The sequence below is a fragment of the Alosa pseudoharengus genome, unplaced genomic scaffold (assembly GCF_046254945.1).
Source record: "Alosa pseudoharengus isolate Yale_2024_CS ecotype anadromous, Long Island Sound unplaced genomic scaffold, YU_APseudo_1.1 YU_APseudo_1.1_scf_17, whole genome shotgun sequence".
Classification (NCBI taxonomy): domain Eukaryota; kingdom Metazoa; phylum Chordata; class Actinopteri; order Clupeiformes; family Clupeidae; genus Alosa; species Alosa pseudoharengus.
In genome coordinates this window covers 29,935,105-29,953,629 of record NW_027468640.1, presented here as the reverse complement: position 1 = coordinate 29,953,629, position 18,525 = coordinate 29,935,105, and the positions used below count along the sequence as shown (strand labels likewise).

The window sequence follows — 18,525 nt, the reverse complement described above, 5'->3', positions numbered from 1 at the left end:
ATATTTAGTTTTAATAATAGTATTGTATTGTCCTTATTTAACAATATTAAATTACAAATGCAAAAGGGAGAGCATATCTGTCTGTAATCATTAGTAATTTCAAGGACTCAACACTCCTACAGATCTTTTTTTTTTACATAATGTATGTACATCAACAAAAATACCCAGGAGGATTATGACAACTTAGTTGACAATAGTTGAAAAAAGTTTTTTACTTCATGTTTTTCATTTACTGTATGTTAGCATGACTTGGCATCCAAATGAAACTTTGAATGTTGTCATCATTCATATTAAAGAAAACAAGTTTCTAGTAATCTAGTTACATAAGCTTAGAAACCTGATTATAAATACAACAAGCAGCATGTTGGGCTATACATCAAAATAATATAGTGTTGTGCTTACTAGTGGGTTTAATGGTGACCTTGAAAAAGAACACACCCAGAAGTATCTCTAACATCTAGAACATTCCTCTTTTTTTAAGCAAGTGTTAATATAATGAAATAATAATAAAAGGGCCTGCCTGTTAGTCTTTTTCATCACCGATTGTGAAGTTTACCCACAGCGTCAGACTAAAAAAAAAAAAAAGCCACCTATTGTGTCTACATCCACACACAGTGGTGGGCACGGCGTGTGATTCATGTTGGCGCTGTGCCAGTGACTGATGCCCTGTGGTAGAGGTGGTGGGGGCGGAGGGGCATCAGTTCCACTGCGCTTTGTAGGTGACAGGCTCACGCTGGTTCTGAATCAGGTCGGCGCCCTCGATGATTCGCTTCATCATGGAGGCACACGTGATGAGCATGTGGCCGGCGGCCTGGAGGAGCATGGAGCCCATCCGAAGGGTCTCCCTGAAAAATGACCACCCAGTCAGACCACTTCATCAAACTGGTTAGACTCTATAATCATGTTGGGTTGTGTGTATTGCATGGGTGTGTGGAACTACAACCAGTATACCATTCTAAGCTTTTGTTTTGCATTAACACAGATTTTGTTGTAAGGAAGTGTAACCGTCAACCGGTGAAATACCATATAAAGCTTATATTGGTATTTGCCAATTTCTGATCCTATTCCTATGCCCACTCAGCCATTGACTCACCTCAGAAGTTTTTTGGGACCTAGGAACTGGAAGTCCGCTCCGACCGAGTACAGGCCTTGGAACGTGGCCATGACGCTGAGCGAGCCGAACACATCCTGTGGGCTGAGGCGGTAGAAGTCCAGGACGACGCGAGCGATGCCCTGGCCCTTCCTGGGTTTGCTCTCGGATGGTTTGACGCCATTGTTCCTTGGAAGAGTCTGAAAAGTGCCGTTGCTTTGTGTTAGCACTACATCAAGATGACCCCAATTACAATGTCATAATTATACTGTAATCGTTGCTTGTGTGCATATCCTCTGTCTGATTCCATTATGTGGTATAACACATAATTACACAGCGGGATATGGAGCAAGGGACTTAAATGTGCACTGCATCAAGATGGACAGATTATCCCAATTACAGTCACATGATGATTATACTGTAATTATTGAGGAATCCACCTATGTGGCGTATGAGTATCATCTGCTTAACATTCATTACTTGATAATACATGTGGTTTAACACATGATTACACAGGTATATGGAGTAAGTGACTCAGATTTCTCAATACCTTGATGCCTTTGTAGGAGAGCAAGCACCATTGCCATAGTCAGTAAGCATATATCTAGTATTTATACTGTTGCTTCACATATTGCACAGTGGTTTGTATGTAAATGTGAAACACATGCATTGCAGACACGTACAATGTGGGCTGTCCAAGTCTGCCCAGGCTCTAAGCCCATGAACACGGTGTTGTCCGGCAGGACGGTCAGGAACTCCTCCGAGTCCACCTCGGTTCCATCCTCCTCACACACTAGCAAGAAGAGAGAGGACAGCGCCAGCACCTCTGCCACCTGTAAGACGGAGTCGAAAAGGCCTGTCATCAAATGATGATAATGATTTCTCTTATATTCTTCGTTCTTGTGATAGTTTTGAGTTTTTCAAAAAGCGATTAAAGATCTGTTTACCTTGTATTTAACAAATGAATCCTCACAATCACAGTTTATATCAATGTTTATTGTTATTATGACGATTTGCTATTATTCTGTTAAAATTATTACTATAATTTACTATACTTTATAAAATTATTACTATAATTTTTCATGTAGCCTATGACTATATAACATGTTACTTTTCAATGATAATTTTTATTGTTATTATTGTATGTCGTTTTGGATAAAAGCGTCTGCTAAGAACCAGAACAATAACGTGTGTGTGTGCGTGCCGTTTTTGTCTGTGTGCATGCGGGACTGTGTCTATGCCAGTGGATGTATGGACAGTAGCAATGAATGTGAGCTCATTAGTGTCTTCACAGTGTAGTGCTAGTGAAGGCTTCTCCTCAGATGCCTGGTAGTTCAGCATTACTGACCTGAACTTACATACCAATCTGACCTACAGATGTCCAACAGACATTTACAGTTCTTCCCCTTCTGGTTTCTCACCTTCTCCCTCAGCTCCTGCAACGTTGTCGCGGTGATGCCCTTCCTAATTCCCCGGTCATGGGTGGTCACCTTGAATGGCCGCTGTGGGGGCGAGTACACCATACGAGAGACGGACCTGAAGGAGACAGAACCCAACGTCAGACTGAATCACTGAATCCGGAAGGAGAGAGAGAGAAAGAGGGCCTGTGTGAGTGTCAATGTCTTCGAGTGGCAGAGTCATTCCTGAATAAACTACACAGAAATACTAATAGCCAATCCACGAAGACTTCCAGACTAAACAGTGGCTGGGATTATCGTCTTATGACGTTTTTTGAATTGATAAATAAAGTAGTTTTTTTTTGTGTAATGTTTAGGAATTTCACAATAGACTAGTACCGGTACATTATATTGCTGTTACGCCATCAGAGTCTGATATGGTATGAGTTGTTACGCAAGGCAGTATACCGAGAAATGAGAACCTAAGATTATCCAGACAAAAAAAACAACATAATGAAAACACACTATGAAGGCAGTAAGACGGCCATCATACCTGGAATGAGTACATGAACTACATACAATAAAAAATATTATTAGGCAACAAATTGAAATAGATCTGATTGGTTGATTGAAAGTGTTCTGGTGTGAAGAGCAGTATTATTTCTAGAGTTGGTAGTAGTAGTATAGGGCAATTCCACAGAAAATTGACTTTTTGTCACATCCATAATACCAGTGAAAGGCCTTGGCATTTGTATGATGTGAATGATAACATTCATTGTTTGTGCATTTTTTCTCATGTACATTCTTCAGCCAAAAATAGCAAATGCTCAAATCTCATGTAATTGTGATTACATGAGATTTGATTACATTTTATTGGCGTTATGGATGTTACAAAAAACGTAATTTTCCATGGAATTGCCCTATAGTTGAATGTGGTAAAATGAAATTTAAAGGCAATGCCGTATGACAATGTTTGTTGTTGTAACCCCTATACATAATCCCTACATACAAACCTCTTTGTTTATTCTCTGTAAGATACTCACTTAAATAGTGATGATGTCGTTTCCATGTTTCTGTTGGTCAGAACTTCCCTTGGTTATTTAGTCTTTCTGTTGATACTTTTCCACGCTGTTTCTCTTCAAAGTAGATTGTTTTGAACCGCGGGTATGTCTTTAAGCTGATCAGAGATTTTTGGACTATTGTACTGATTGTACTTTGGAAGAGCTGGGGTGATAACCATGGGTGATAACACAAAGAGAGATGTCAGCGGGTGAAGTCCACTAGTGTGGAATGCCAACGACAAAGTATGAGTGTGTGTGGGGGGGGGGGGGGGGGAGAGAGATTTCATAGGTGGTGAATAAAAATAGACCACTTTGTACATAAGATGGGGCCAGGTGACCCCACCCAGTCTCTAGTATCCCTGATCGCCCCAAAATAGCATAGAAATTACTCCTATGACTCATTAAGTTAGTCCCCTAAGTCAGTTAGCCAATGTCTGAGTGTTTTGAAACCAATTGACACCATGATATACCAAGATGTATAGAAGTGAACTTAACTTTCAACCTAAAGGCAAAGCCTGCCAGGATGAAAGGTAACTGACCCTGACAGAGGCTGAGAGAGCTACTCATAGAGCATCTCTCACAATAGGCCAACATCAAACTCTTTGCCCCACTCTATAGTGCTTTCTCACAGATTGGCTTTGCTATGATATTACAATATGTTAGACTTGTTTATTCATTTAGACTTATAGGTAAACACATAGATATATATACAATATCTATGTATCTCTATGGGTAAACCCTTATGTATATGTCTATGCCTTATACCCTCCTTGTGTTTATTTTATGTTCATCGGTTTTATGTTCCTGGTCAAAAATGACTGCCTCAACTGATTATAAATCCATAATAATACGTTGAACTAAACAATATTGTAAAAGTAATGTTGCTGCTGCTGAAGTTAGTACTAATTAGTGGTAGCATGGACCAGGCACAGAGCAGACTCTAGTGGCGCTCTCTAAGAGTTAGTGCAAGGCGCCGGATGCGTAGACCAGTCACGGAGGCCATGCCTGAGGCACTGAGTTGACTATGGAGATCAGTCACAGAGGCCACAATGTCAGATATTGAAAAAGTGCTATTGCAAGCATGGCCTGTTTGAACTACAACCCCCTCTCTATTTTTGGCAGAGAAATTAAAAGGAAGTGAGGTGGGTAGGTGTGCATAGGCCTATGTGTGTATGAGTGAAACCGTGCCGCACACTCCGAGTTGATAGCTAGATTCTTTATTGAGGCGATAACGTTTCGGCCAGTTTGGCCTTCCTCAGATCACATAGTAACGTTCAGCTTCAACCCTTAGTCTTATAGAAGATAATTAAACCTAGTTCATACACCTGACATCAATCCAATCAGCTTCCCATCAAACTGGTGTGGGGGCGTTAATAGACATCAAGTGTCAGAGTACAATCTTAATCTAACTATACATATTGTTATCCTAAATATTATTACATAAGTCAAACATTAATATGTATCAAATGGATTAACAAACATCATTAAAATATCAGTTCTGTATGAACATCATAAATAACATTATTTGCAAATCCAATAAATGTAGGTCTACATATTGTCATCATAAAATCGTTTAGATAATAGTTATACATATTACAGAAATTCATAAATTCGGTAGATTAACAAACAATATTACAACATCATTTCTCTATGAACATTATGTCAGTCTAATTTAGGTATTTCAAAGGGTCACAGGAAACAAAAAAAATCAAAGTCGTCGCTCCCCCCCCCCCCATGCCTATATATTTCAAAGAAGATACTGGATGGTTAAATTCAACAAAATATGCTGCTACAGGATAATTCGTATTTTTACATCTAATAGTAGGCCCTACTTCTGTGCTCAGCAATGCGTATTTTTTGAGCTCTGGTGGTTTTTCCCACATAAGATTTCCCACAGGGACTTGTAGTACAGTAAGTATATGACTGATTTCGTATTACATGACATCGATAAATATAGATTAGATTAGATTAGATTCAACTTTAACAAATATAATATAATTGCATTGACTACAAGTACCACACCTACGGTTCCCATCAGGAATAGGAGCGAGAGTGTTTGAGATGTAGAGCAATTGGGAGATACATAGGAGTGTACTAGTTGATCTCTGAGGTTTCTTCTCCTCCTGTATACCATTAACGGCTGTTCAATAAATTTCCCTTGCAATTCATTATCTGATTTCGGTATATACCAGTGTTTACCGCTTTAACCCTCTCTGGTTCTATTCCTAGATGCGAACTTGACAGGCAGAGCCAAAGATTCTAGAGCTCTGTTCTAGAATCGTTGGTCAGAGCTGAGGGCAACAAACCTAGAAGGTCAAGAAGGTAGTGAGACATCTTTGTGACGTAATCATAGAATAATTCCATAGTTCCAAAGGAAAATCACTTAGCTTAGTTCTTTGGTTCTTGTCATGCGTGATGAAGTAGGCCTGTGTAGGCTAAACCAGTTAGTCAAGGATCTTTGGCTAAACTATCGAAAACGTTCAAATCCAACAACAATATGTAAATAGGTAGGCCCTTCGTTCCCCCTGCAAATAATGTTTTTTTTTTTTTAATTTATTATTTTCATTGTTGATATTTGATATTGATGGGTTTTTAATTTCAAATAGGGCTACACAGGAAAGATGTTAAATTCCTCAAATTATTAGAATGCTTAATGCTTTTTCAACTTCAAAAACATTTTTGACTAACTATGCGATGTTCATTACATTTGTTTGGCTGACGCATTTTTTAGCCAAAGCGACTAACAACATGGTAAAAAAAAAAAAAAAAAAACAGTTTAACGCTAAACAGTTTAAATGTTCATATTCTGTAGGCTAGGCTAAACGGCAAAAAGGACAAAAGCTTCTGCTAATACCATAATCATAAATTAACATTGTTAATTATTAGCGTAGACTAGGTTAAGGCCACTTGTCTATATTATTTTATGTTGGGTTTTTTAAATCCCGAAATTGGTCCCTGTAGATTTGGTCATTTATTCCATTTAACCCCCTCCTTCTTTCTCTTTCAATAGCTTGGTAGCCTACAACCGATTAATTCTGTAGACTAAACAAACAGGATTTAAGATGTCAGTAAGAAGACGTTCGATACTTTCAAAGGTATGTCTGCACAACATTTAATTTGATCCAAGTAGTCTACAGTGAAAGCAGTTAGTGTACCTGCCCTGGCCTATTTTCATTAGCATCCAGTAGACTAATGTAGCTAGCCTATTGATAATTTGCTCCTGAAACAATAATGATGCATGACAAATCTCCTCTCATTCCTGCAGAAAAAGTATGAGGACTCAGACAGACGGTGGGATATCTTAGGAAATGAGGATTGTGGGTACACAATATGCATGAAGGAGATCACTCTGTGTGAGGTAGGCCTAATGCTTTGCTGGTGAGGTTGATTAATTGTGTACTTCACAGATGCAATATGTAACATTGACTAAATGTTATGTCACTGTCACTGTAACACCAAACAGTCTTTTTAAGAGACTACATCTGCTCTGACCTAATAAAGTGCCTACATCAGGCGAATTTAAATCTATCCAATGCTTCTGCTTGGCGGGTTTCGATTGCAATTGTGGTCGCCTTGCAGGTGAGGTGGGTGGTGTAAATGTCCTTCAGGGAGGAGAGTGAAGCACCAATAATCCTTCCAGCTGTGTTCACTATGCGCTGCAGGGCTTTCCTGTTGTATTCAGTCCAGCTTCCGCCCCACACAGTGATACAGCTGGAGAGGATGCTCTCAATGGTGCCTCGGTAGAATGTGGTCATGATGGCTGGTGGAGCACTTGCTCGCCTGAGTGTCCGCAGGAAGTAAAGGCGGCGGTGAGCTTTCTTCGCCAGTGATGCAGTGTTGGTGGTCCAGGAGAGGTCTTCACTGCTGTGCACCCCCAGGAATTTGGTGCTGCTCACTCTCTCCACCACAGCACCAGTGGTGGAGAGAGTGAGCAATACAGCATACATCAGTGTGATGCTGTATTGGGTGGGCCTGATCCTCATCGGTAACTTGGCATCCTTTCAAAGACGTATGTGAAGGTCACACCGTATTATGTGAAGGTCACTATCTCTGTTCCTCTCTCCATCCTCCCAGGAAGATGACATCGACACAGAGACCTTTGTCTCCGAGGTGCTTGTGGGAGCCGTGCTGGAGCATTTCCTGTTTAAGTGCCTCATCCTCTTAGTCATCATCAGCAACGCCATCATCATCTCAATCCAGACGTCCAATCCAGTTTTCACCAAGGTTAGTGTCAAAGAGGCCTTTTCTGTACAGCAAGACGTACCGGAATACATCTTCATTATTTGTAAAAAGATGCCTTTTGCTTTTCACAACTTTTGTTGCAGAAATATGAAATTCCATTCAGTGTATGCGAACACATAATTCTCAGTGCTTTCACCTGGGAGATCCTGGTCAAGTGGTTCTATGGCTTTGCCGTTTTCTGGAGGGTACTGTACATGCTTATGTTCAAATCACTGCCGCTGAATGCATGACATACACAATGAGAATATCTTATTTGATTTTCATTTCTTATGAAACATGTCAGTCATGAACAATTACGCTGCTTGAAATATGCCTTTGCAAAGAGTGGTAGCCTAAATGTAACCACCCCAATAAAAAACCTCTGTCATTTCAGAATGGGTGGAACATACTGGATTGCGTAGTAACAGCAGCTCTGTTACTGGGACCTATGATCTTTCCGCAGGGGAGAAGTGTCTTCAAGGTCATGAGGTAATAATCATCAAACAGTGTTTCTGACTGTCGTCCACTCTATGCAGAAGGATATGCAGATTCTCAGCATGACCAGATTGTAAAATAATGGGGGAAGTTGTTTGATATTCTAAGTAGGCTACCCAAGCTACGTTGCTTTCCAGGGTGCTCCGTGTGATTCGAAGCGTCAGCAACTTCGCCAGCATGCGCGGCGTGGCCAGGATGATGCAGGTCATCTGGCAATCTATCCCCGACTTGGCAAACATCTTCCTGCTCCTCATCGTTATCATGCTGGTACACATCATCTATCTGCTAAACCATGCCCATCCACCCATCCCTCTGTAAAGCCATCCATTCTACCTCACATGGCCACATTATTTCTATGACTTTTATCATGGGCACCACCGGGTGTTAAAGCATAGTAGTTATTGTCGTCACATACAAACAGTCACTGTAATAGTGACATGACTTGGAGTTTATGCATGCATGGTTGTGTTTTTGGTGCATTGTTATGTACTTGCCTTTGCTGTTTTAGGCTGTGGTGTGTTTGGTGCGTTGTTATGTACTTGCCTTTGCTGTTTTAGGCTGTGGTGTGTTTGGTGCGGTATTATGTACTTGCCTTTGCTGTGTTGGGCTGTGGTGCAGGTCTTTGCTGTGTTTGGAGTCACTTTGTTCAGCACTGCTGTGCCGTCGGCGTTTGGCGACCTCACGTCATCCCTCTACACCCTATTTGTCTGCATCACTCAAGACGGATGGATGGACATTTATAACAGATTCAAAGAGTGAGTATCAGCAAAACAAAAGCATTTGTGTTTTCACAAGATACTGATAGCATTAATCAGAGGCATTCATGTGTAAACCTTCAAAAACACACCATTACGTACGAATTTCCACAAAAAAAAAGTTGTTTTATGACAGCGGCCATTCATCATTTTTGACCACTGATTTGTATGTGTTGGAATTCTGTATTTACCTTTGATTGCCTGTTGCATTTCCAGGGTTGGACAATCACAGCTGTACGGCGCTTCAGTGTACTTCTTCATCTTCCTCACCATCGGCGCCTTCGTCTTTGGCAACCTCTTTGGTGCCGTGGTAACCATCAACTTAGAGATGTCCATGACTGACATGGATGAAAAAAGTGGCGAGAACCCATTGATGGTGAGTCACACATCCCGAGCCCAACATCAGGCCTTATATTTGATATCTGGATCAGGAGATTTAACATGACAACAAGACCATATTACATGTAATACAGTGCATTGTAATGCAACAAATTCTAAAAATTAGCTCTGAGAGATTCATATTTTTAGCTAGGTTCCTGTACATGGATGAAGTCAGGCTTGTGCAAAATTCAGAATTGAATTGAGAATGACTCCTAAATTCCAATTCAATTGTTGAATTTTAATTGAATTTCAATTGAGGTCCAAAATAGGATATATAATTACAATTTGAATTTGGATTAAAGGAAGTAGAATTGAAATTCAATGAAATTTGAAGAAATTCATAAACATAATTTAAGGGTAGTGCTTAACAAGGAAGCTTCACAGTATATGTCAGATATGATTGCATCAAACATACAACTTATAAATTAAAACAGTAACCAATTACATTTCCAAAGTAGTCTTCCCAAAACTGAATGTATGTGAGATTCAACACATTCTTTCTGTTGTGTGACTGTGGAATTGCTTTGAATTGCCGTGAATTTAATTCCACATCCTGTCATTCCAATTCAAATTCAAATTCAACTTCCTGTGGAGCAGAGCCAATTCAATTCAAATTCCAATTCATGAATTGAATGAAGGCCAATTCTAAAATTCGGAATTTTGCACAGGCCTGGATAAAGTGTGTCTACAAAGCTGACTGCAAAGTTAGGGCAGTATAAGGCCATATGACTTATGTTTATTGTTTTTTCAAATTAACAAACAAACCGTGAGGTCGGAATGTAAATTGAGATGTTACAAAAACATTTAGAAGAAACATTATATATATATTAGGAATGTAACGATTACCGGTATAATGGTAAACCGCGATAAAAATGTTGACGATAATAATTACTGTTTTCATTTCAAACATCATGATTATCACTGTTGATTACCGTGGTGTGGAAACTGTGTGTTTAATCCTTCCCAGCTTCATCAGAGCCTGCTTTTGACATACAGTAGGCCTGGTACAATGAAACAAAACTGGTACCCTACTGATTCTATTGTCTAATTGATGGTTTTAACTACGATTTTGGTTAGGCTACACCTGATTTTAAAAGGCGGAACTTTTTCACCGCAAAACGTGCACTGTATCATGTTGCCACTCTGCGTTTTTTTATGTTCACGTCCACATTAAATCCATTCCACTCACGTTATCAGGAGAATACAGTAGCCTAAAGTTTTATTTTGAACACTCACTTTGGTCTCACTCATTGCATCCAAATAACAGAAATAGCAAACTCCAAGTTATGGTAGGGTAAGTTAAGCTATAAGCACATAGCCAATTAAACATGAAGAAAAAAGTGAACGGGACACTTTTTGAAACTATTTCAGCTTGTGTAGGCCTATCAGTGCTTTTTGAACATATTGAACACACTTTTAGAAATACCGTGATAATACCGAAAACCGTGATAATTTTGGTCACTATAACCGTGAGGTTAAATTTTCATACCGTTACATCCCTAATATATATATATATATATATATATAAATTCTGCAGATATTTTCACTGATGTTTTCCTTTAGTCTAGGACAGGACTTAATCCATGGATGGAAAAAGATCCATTATGTTTTGTTCTCTTTCTGCCTTAACCTATTTCACCCATGCCACTACTAAAACAGATCTTGCCTGAGGAGAATACCCTACAGATGGACACCATGGTCCATGTGGAGGAGGTGGTGACCAAGACCAAAATGACCAAGAGGCAGAAGCCGTGGAAAGGCACCTTTTTGGAGAGCCTGAGGATGGAGACATTCGAGGAGCTGCTCCTTGTCTTGTCCACCATGCAGACCAACATGATGGAGTACAAGTCGATTCGCCAGAAGCTGGATAAGTAGGTTGACCCTGCATGTGATTTTGCATTTTTATTTTCAGACATACAAAGGAGGTGTTACAACCTTGTGGTATACTGTAGGTAGGATAGTTTCCACATCAAGAAAAATGAATGCAGTCTCATGTGTGTTGAATGTAGTGATTTTTTTCTTTTTTTGGAAAATTCGAACCAATTAGAAACGATTGAAATGCTCTGGTGGTATGACCTTAACCCTTAGAACCCAATTGACGCAAAGTGCGACAAAAAACACACCCTTTCTTCTCTGTTACATTGCTCCACAACTGTTCATCGCAGCGAGATTAAACCTTTATTGCGTGACAGAGCAGAAGTGGGGTTTTCCAACGGGACCACGCACTTGTCTGTACGTTAAAGTATGAAAATTTAAAAAAAATCATGAAATTAAATCAAATTGCATCATATTTACAGTCTATACTTCTCTGCGTTCACCTGCGCACCCATTACTCTCGTTTGAATTACTCGCAAACCCGTGAACGCATAGATATGGCAAGCATATCAGTATATATCGTTTTTTAATAACTTGCTATGTTCCATAAATGAAATGATAATTTAAAAGCTGCATTTTGTGTTTACTCAAATATTTGGATGATCTGAAACATTTAAGTGTGACAAATATAGACAAAAATAGAAGAAATTAGGAAAAGGGGCAAATACTTTTTCACAGCACTGTACTATATGTGTGAAGGCTATGTTTTCACAGCCTAGTCATGACTATTTATACTATTTATTACTACTTATACTATTTGAATGACTAATTCCTGGCCACTGGCTATAGGATTGTGGAGGAGGTGCACAGCCTCCCCTTCAACAGGGAACAGGAAAACGCTGTGATCATGCGTGACCAAAGAGCTGCAGTACTGAAAAACACCATCCTGAAGGATGACATTGCCATGGGACGCACTGGAGACATGCTGTCCACACTGATGACCCTGGAGAAGGTAGGAGAGACCAAAGATTCTAGAACAGAGCTCCGCTCTAGAATCTTTGGGAGAGACTGTGGGAATCATTTCTACAGTGTATAACAGGGCTGCAACCAACGATTATTTTCATAACTGATTCATCTGTTAAAGACACCCTTGACAGTTTTTTTATTTACCTTAACATAACATTTCCAAAATCATTTTGATGGCACATAACCTCATAACATTTAGGGGCAGCCGTGGTCTACTGGTTAGCGCTTCGGACTTGTAACCGGAGGGTTGCCGGTTCGAGCCCCGACCAGTAGGCGCGGCTGAAGTGCCCTTGAGCAAGGCACCTAACCCCTCACTGCTCCCCGAGCGCTGCTGTTGTTGCAGGCAGCTCACTGCGCCGGGATTAGTGTGTGATTCACCTCACTGTGTGTTCACTGTGTGCTGAGTGTGTTTCACTAATTCACAGATTGGGATAAATGCAGAGACCAAATTTCCCTCACGGGATCAAAAGAGTGTATATACTTATACTTATACTTAACATGACAAACGGCACTTCTGCCATTGTCTGAGTGGCCCTTTATAGGCGATTACCGACCTAGCAACTTTCTGTGTTCGGGCAGGCCTGAGATTACCTGGTGTATATTAAACACATGGCTCCAATTAAATATTTGAATGAAAAAAGATTAATCAATATCAAGTGTGTGTAACTATTACATTAGGAAATCACAGTTTTGGTGTTTATCTATCTGGACAAAACATAACAAATATACTACACTATCCACTATTCTTATTCCTGATGTTGCTTTCCGATGCCCACATGATCTGGTTTTGTGTGCTCTGTATTCACAGGCTCATGTTATTAACTCTGGTACGGACTCCCCGGCTATGTTCCAGAAGGGTCTGCGCCATGAAGCTATGCGGAGAATGTCTGTAGCCCAAGATAACAAGCCACCACAAGCTAAAAGTGATGCCTCCTCAAAAACCCCTCAACCAAAAGAAGAAAAAGCTGAAAGCAGCACCAAGCACAAATAAGGCATTGCTGCAAAATGTACCTCTTCACTAAATAAATACTGTAGCTAGAGATATCTACTAGGGTTAACAAGACACATCTGTAATTACATTAAATGGTGAGAAACTAAATACACTCCTTAAAGATGTTATTGTGAATGTAATGTTATATTGTTTGATTGTCATAATTGATTGATCAAGGTTCAGGGGCCAAACTAAACTAACATTACAATCTGTCTCTGTTGGCCTTGTCAAACACTGTGTCAGGGCCTTATCATGGTTTCCAAATAATAATAATAATAATAATAGCCAAATTATTATTATTATTATTATTATTATTATTATTACAATGATACAAGGAAGTTTATTGTCACATGCATATAGTTACTGGAAGTAAGAAATGCAGTGAAATTATGTCTGGTGTCAGCCTATTTGTGCATTAATGGGGGGGGGGGGTAAAAAGTGCAGAAGAAGAGGGGTTAGTAGATTAAGTGGCAAGGGCTGCATAAGAAAGGTGGGGGAGGATTGGGATTGGGCGGGGGGCACCAACAAGGAGCACCCAAGAGCAACAGGGGCAAGGAAAAACTCCCTTACCAAGGAAGAAACCTTGGGCAGATCCACGGCTCAAGGGGCTAACCCAACTGCCAGGGGTCTTGGTGTGTGTGTTGGGGGGATGACAGGGGAGATGGGCAGTGTTGCCACAGTTACCTTGAAAAAGTAATCTGATTACTGATTACTGATTACTCCTTTAAAAAGTAACTTAGTTACTTTACTGATTACTTGATTTTAAAAGTAACTATGTTAGATTACAAGTTACTTCATTAGTTACTTTCAGTAGCTGCCGACAACACCCCCAACGCCTCAACATAAAAATGATAACCGGTTTTGCCAATACTCACTATACTGGAAGTGCATTTTAACAGCAATGTATAGCAGACATCCCAACCTAACCTACTTAGATACTGAAATTCAGATGTTTGTTCAATAATGTCTAAGTACACCAAATATTGAAGGCCTATTGATAGAAATTGTTATAGTAAAATATGTAGATTTTTTTTCATGTAGCCTTGGCAACTAGCCATCTTGTAGCCTATAGGCCTGAGTAATATGCAAATGAAATTACACTAGTTAAACTCACCTCAACAAGTATTTTGCAATCATTTAACCCGCCGTGAGCAATGCTAAAGTTGCTGTTACAAACAGTGCAGTGTGCAAGATTATCATTATGTTTTAATCTTTTAAGACAATTGGGTACACTTTTGTGTAGTCTGACGTGAAATGGGTCTTTTTGAGGGGCACTGACGCTGCCATAACGCTTCTGTTCCTAGATACACTGACTGAACTGATTAATTATGTTTGGGAGAAAAGAGATATAAGCACTTACACTGAAAACGGATTGGTTGATTTAGCAAAACCGACCAGGATGCTCTCTGTCTTGGATGCGCTGCAGGCACAAACGCACCACTCCTCTCTCTCTCCCTCTCCGTTGTGTGCGCATTAAGCTATGCACACGCGATTTGAAGCAAAGATTCTAGAATCTTTGATTTGAAGTCCGGTCTGGCTTGCGTGCTCTTGTTCGCTCTAGGTTCCGGGAGATTTTATGTAATTTGCGGGCGTCAGGAAGCCGCTATCAATATGTGGGAGACTCCCAAAACTTCGGGAGACTTGGGATGTCTAGCTAGACAGCACTTTGTCGCCAGCACAGAATGTACAATGTACCTTAACGTTGTCATGTTTAGCTGACACAAACTCAAAGTAATGACTGATGAAATGTGCATCTCTCTCTCTCCCTCCATTGTTGTTTTCGTTTGTGTCGCTGCACGTGAAATGTCCTCATGCTGAAAACGTGAGCACAGCCTACATGACATTAATCCCCAAGACAAGAAGAAAGCAAAGAACAGGACAAAAATAGTAACGCACAGTAACTTAGATAAGTAACTTTAATCTGATTACTGGTTTGTAAACAGTAGCGCGTTAGATTACTCGTTACTGAAAAAAGTGGTAAAAATAGACTAACGCGTTACTAAGTAACGCGTTACTGGCATCACTGATGTAGGGAGGGGGGGGGCAGTGTGCAGCAAGTATGTAGAGGAGGCATACTGTAGCAAGCAATGTATGTGAGGTGATGACAGGGATGATGTAAGTGTGTGTGTTTTTTGTGTGTGTGATGGGGAGGGGGGGGGCAGAAAGGCTAGGCAATCAAGGACATGGGTAGATGGAGGAGAAATCAAAAATAATAAATAAAAGGTTCTATGGAGATGTGCAAACGTTGGAGAAAGTCATATATGTGTGTGTGTGTGTGTGTTTTGACGTATGATGAAATAAGAAAATAAATAAAAGGTCTGTAGCATAGGGAGAGGGATGTAAAAGTGCTAAAAGTCTTGTAGGTGTGTGTGTGTGGGGGGTAGAGATGCGCGGTTCGCGGTTACAGCCGCGGACTCCGCGAAGAAATATAATATTTTAATTAAATTCGGGCGGGTGGCGGTTGAACCAATCAAATGAAAAAAATATAGCCTATACATTGTTAAATTGTGTTACCTACATCCGAAAAAAACGAGCACACTTTGAAATAGTCAAATTTTCATCAGGCAGTTTGGCCTAGTTGCTTCTATGCATGCTGCTTTGTTTAGGCTATCTATCAGAGAAGGTGTTGCAGAATTGGTGTATTCCGATGTTTCACTGAGCAACCCCTCACGCACGCACACACACACTAAAGGTAACAAAGTTTAAATTAAGTAGCCTATCGTAGCCTACCAGCATGTTTTTCTCTCCAGTGTGCAATAAGAAAGTAGAATAGGCTACAGTGCAAGTTGACCGATGATTCATCTCCCATGTCGCGTCTCGTTGCAGAGCCTTGGTAGGCCACTAAGCAAATCTGCAACCTATGAGCCCAGCTGCCAGTATTGGAGGAGGCCTAAACATCTCGTAGATGAGACTGACTGGGTTATTTTGTTTGGATATTATATATAAAACACATAGTCATTTTAGCCTACCATTCAGGGAATAGGCATTTAAAAGGGAGACAGATTATGGTGTGATATGACTCAGAACTGACATCGGGCAATGGCAGTGCGAGATGTTCAGAACGTAAGAGCTAAAACTTCTACAAGCTCAGTAACATCCACAGCGGAAAAAAGAAGGTAAGAAAAATAGTCGGAAAACTTAGATGTGTAAGGCAAGCAAGCAAGTTGTTACTAAAAATGTAAACATGCACGTTGCACTGCTGTGCGGTGGGTTACAGTGCGTAAAGTAGCTTATAATGTGAATGACTTGTTATTTTATTATGGATTTCTTTCTTTTTGCAAAAAATAAAGTACAATAGGCATTAATTAGTAGGCTAAATAGCAGCATGTTGAAATGATGTGCTAAATTGCGTTTTTTATTACAATGATACAATTGTAGGCTACAGGCTGCGTTTTATTTGGAGACTTTTGCGAGACAGAGACTGAGTTTGCTGCTGATATTCTGGGAATAGGCTACAACATAGCCAATGTAGGACTTTAGCCTTTTAATATATTTGCTGCATTGGATCAGTCTTTCTAGAACAGGCAAGAGCTTTCTAGCCTCACGTCAGCAGCACCGCATCACCCATATACATTAAAACAACCATCGGATGGCGGGCGGGTGCGGATTTGAAAATTGGTCAAAAAACGTTGGTGCGGATGGATGGCGGATGGATGATAAGTTTTGCTATGCGGTTACGGTTGAAATAATAGCCCATCCGCGCATCTCTAGTGGGGGGGGTCATGAGTGCTGAGGAGTGAATGAGTGTAAAGTCAGTATAGTGTGAGTTCAGAGTTTGGAAATGTTTGAGAGTGCTGAGGAGTGAATGTGTGCAGTCAGTATAGTGTGAGTTCAGAGTTCGGATGGCCTGGGGATAAAAACTTCTCCTGAGTCTCTCAGTTCTGGCTTTGTGACTACATAGGCGTCTTCTTGATTTCAGCGGTAGGAATAATCCATTGTTAGGATGAGAAGAGTCCTTCAGAATCTTTTGGGCTCTTAGGAGTACTCTTCTGGAATAGATATCTTGTAGAGCAGGGAGTTGAGTTATTATAGTACGTTCAGCTGACCGCACTACTCTCTGCAGAGTACAATCTCTAACTGTGGAGTTCCCATACCTGATGCTACCTGTTAGAACACTCAACCGCTGAAGTGTAGAAGGCCTTCATGATGGATGTAGAAACTTTGAATTTCCTTAGCTGACGAAGGAAGAGTCGTTATCTGGACTTCTTCAGAACATGAGTGTTAACAGTCCATGTTAGGTCTTCAGTAATGTGGACACCAAGGCATTTAAAACTTGTGACTCTCTACAGGTTGCCCGCTGATCATTAGTGGGGTGTAACTGTAGTTCTGCTGCTGCCTTCTGTAATCCACTACCATTTCCTTGGTTTTATTGATATTCAGTGTCAAGCTGTTAGATTGACACCACTGTGCCACCTCATCAACCTGATCCAAGTAGAGCTGTTCATTGTTGTTACTAATCAGGCCCAAGATCACTGTGTCATCTGCAAACTTGATGATGGAGGTAGGGATGTAACGATTACCGGTATAATGATAAACCGTGATAAAAATGTTGACGATAACAATTACCGTTTTCTTTTGAAATATCATAATTATCACGGTTGATTACCACGGTGTTGAAACCGTGTGTTTAATCCTTCCCAGCTTCATCCGACCCTGCTTTTGACATACAGTAGGCCTGGTACAATGAAGCAAAATTGGTACCCTACTGATTCTGTTGTCTAATTGATGGTTTTAACTGCTATTTGGATTAGGCTAACTGATTTTAAAAGGCGGAACATTTTCACCGCAAAACTTGCACTGTATCATTTAGCCACTCTGCGTCTTTTTATGTTCGCGTCCACATTAAATCCATTCCACTCACGTTATCAGAAGAACACAGTAGCCTAAAGTTTTATTTCGAACACTTAATTTGGTCTCACTCAGGGTAGGAATTTCACGGCGGCCACGTCGTTGCTCCTTGCGTTGACCGTGATGTCCCTTTGAAAATCAGAGGTTTACAGGCCACGGTGGCTTTGGTGCCCTTCTTTCAATATTCTGCTTTGCGTACTACTAATAGCGATTTTTATTTAGCCTATGGCCTGTCAAAATATTCACAGCGCAAATTAATTTAGTCTTTTACGCAGTGGAGAAAGTGACAGCGCAAGAAAGAGTGTCTAAATTCACCCATTCTTCTCAGTTGAACTACTCGCGAAATAGCCTAATCATCACACAGACATCACAAGTATCACATGAAAGAGCTTTTTCTCAGCTTTTAAACGATGTTAGCCGCGAATTGCTGTGGTGATGAACGGTT

General features: G+C 40.3%; 2 protein-coding genes across 2 annotated transcripts; one reads left to right on the top strand and one right to left on the bottom strand.

Moving 5' to 3' along the window:
- Positions 1-697: 697 nt before the first annotated feature.
- On the bottom strand, positions 698-2,668 carry cideb (cell death inducing DFFA like effector b). Its single transcript, XM_076288393.1, has 4 exons — positions 2,512-2,668; positions 1,774-1,923; positions 1,094-1,290; positions 698-845 (listed from the first exon to the last, which is right to left on the bottom strand). The coding sequence occupies exons 1-4, from the start codon at positions 2,611-2,613 to the stop codon at positions 698-700; spliced, it is 597 nt and encodes a 198-aa protein (XP_076144508.1). The 5' UTR covers positions 2,614-2,668.
- On the top strand, positions 2,626-13,446 carry LOC143127639 (cation channel sperm-associated protein 4-like). Its single transcript, XM_076289244.1, has 12 exons — positions 2,626-2,698; positions 6,559-6,643; positions 6,814-6,906; positions 7,623-7,772; positions 7,874-7,975; positions 8,164-8,258; positions 8,402-8,531; positions 8,883-9,019; positions 9,236-9,395; positions 11,060-11,271; positions 12,065-12,227; positions 13,050-13,446. The coding sequence occupies exons 2-12, from the start codon at positions 6,611-6,613 to the stop codon at positions 13,230-13,232; spliced, it is 1,458 nt and encodes a 485-aa protein (XP_076145359.1). The 5' UTR covers positions 2,626-2,698; positions 6,559-6,610; the 3' UTR covers positions 13,233-13,446.
- The last annotated feature ends 5,079 nt before the right edge of the window (positions 13,447-18,525 follow it).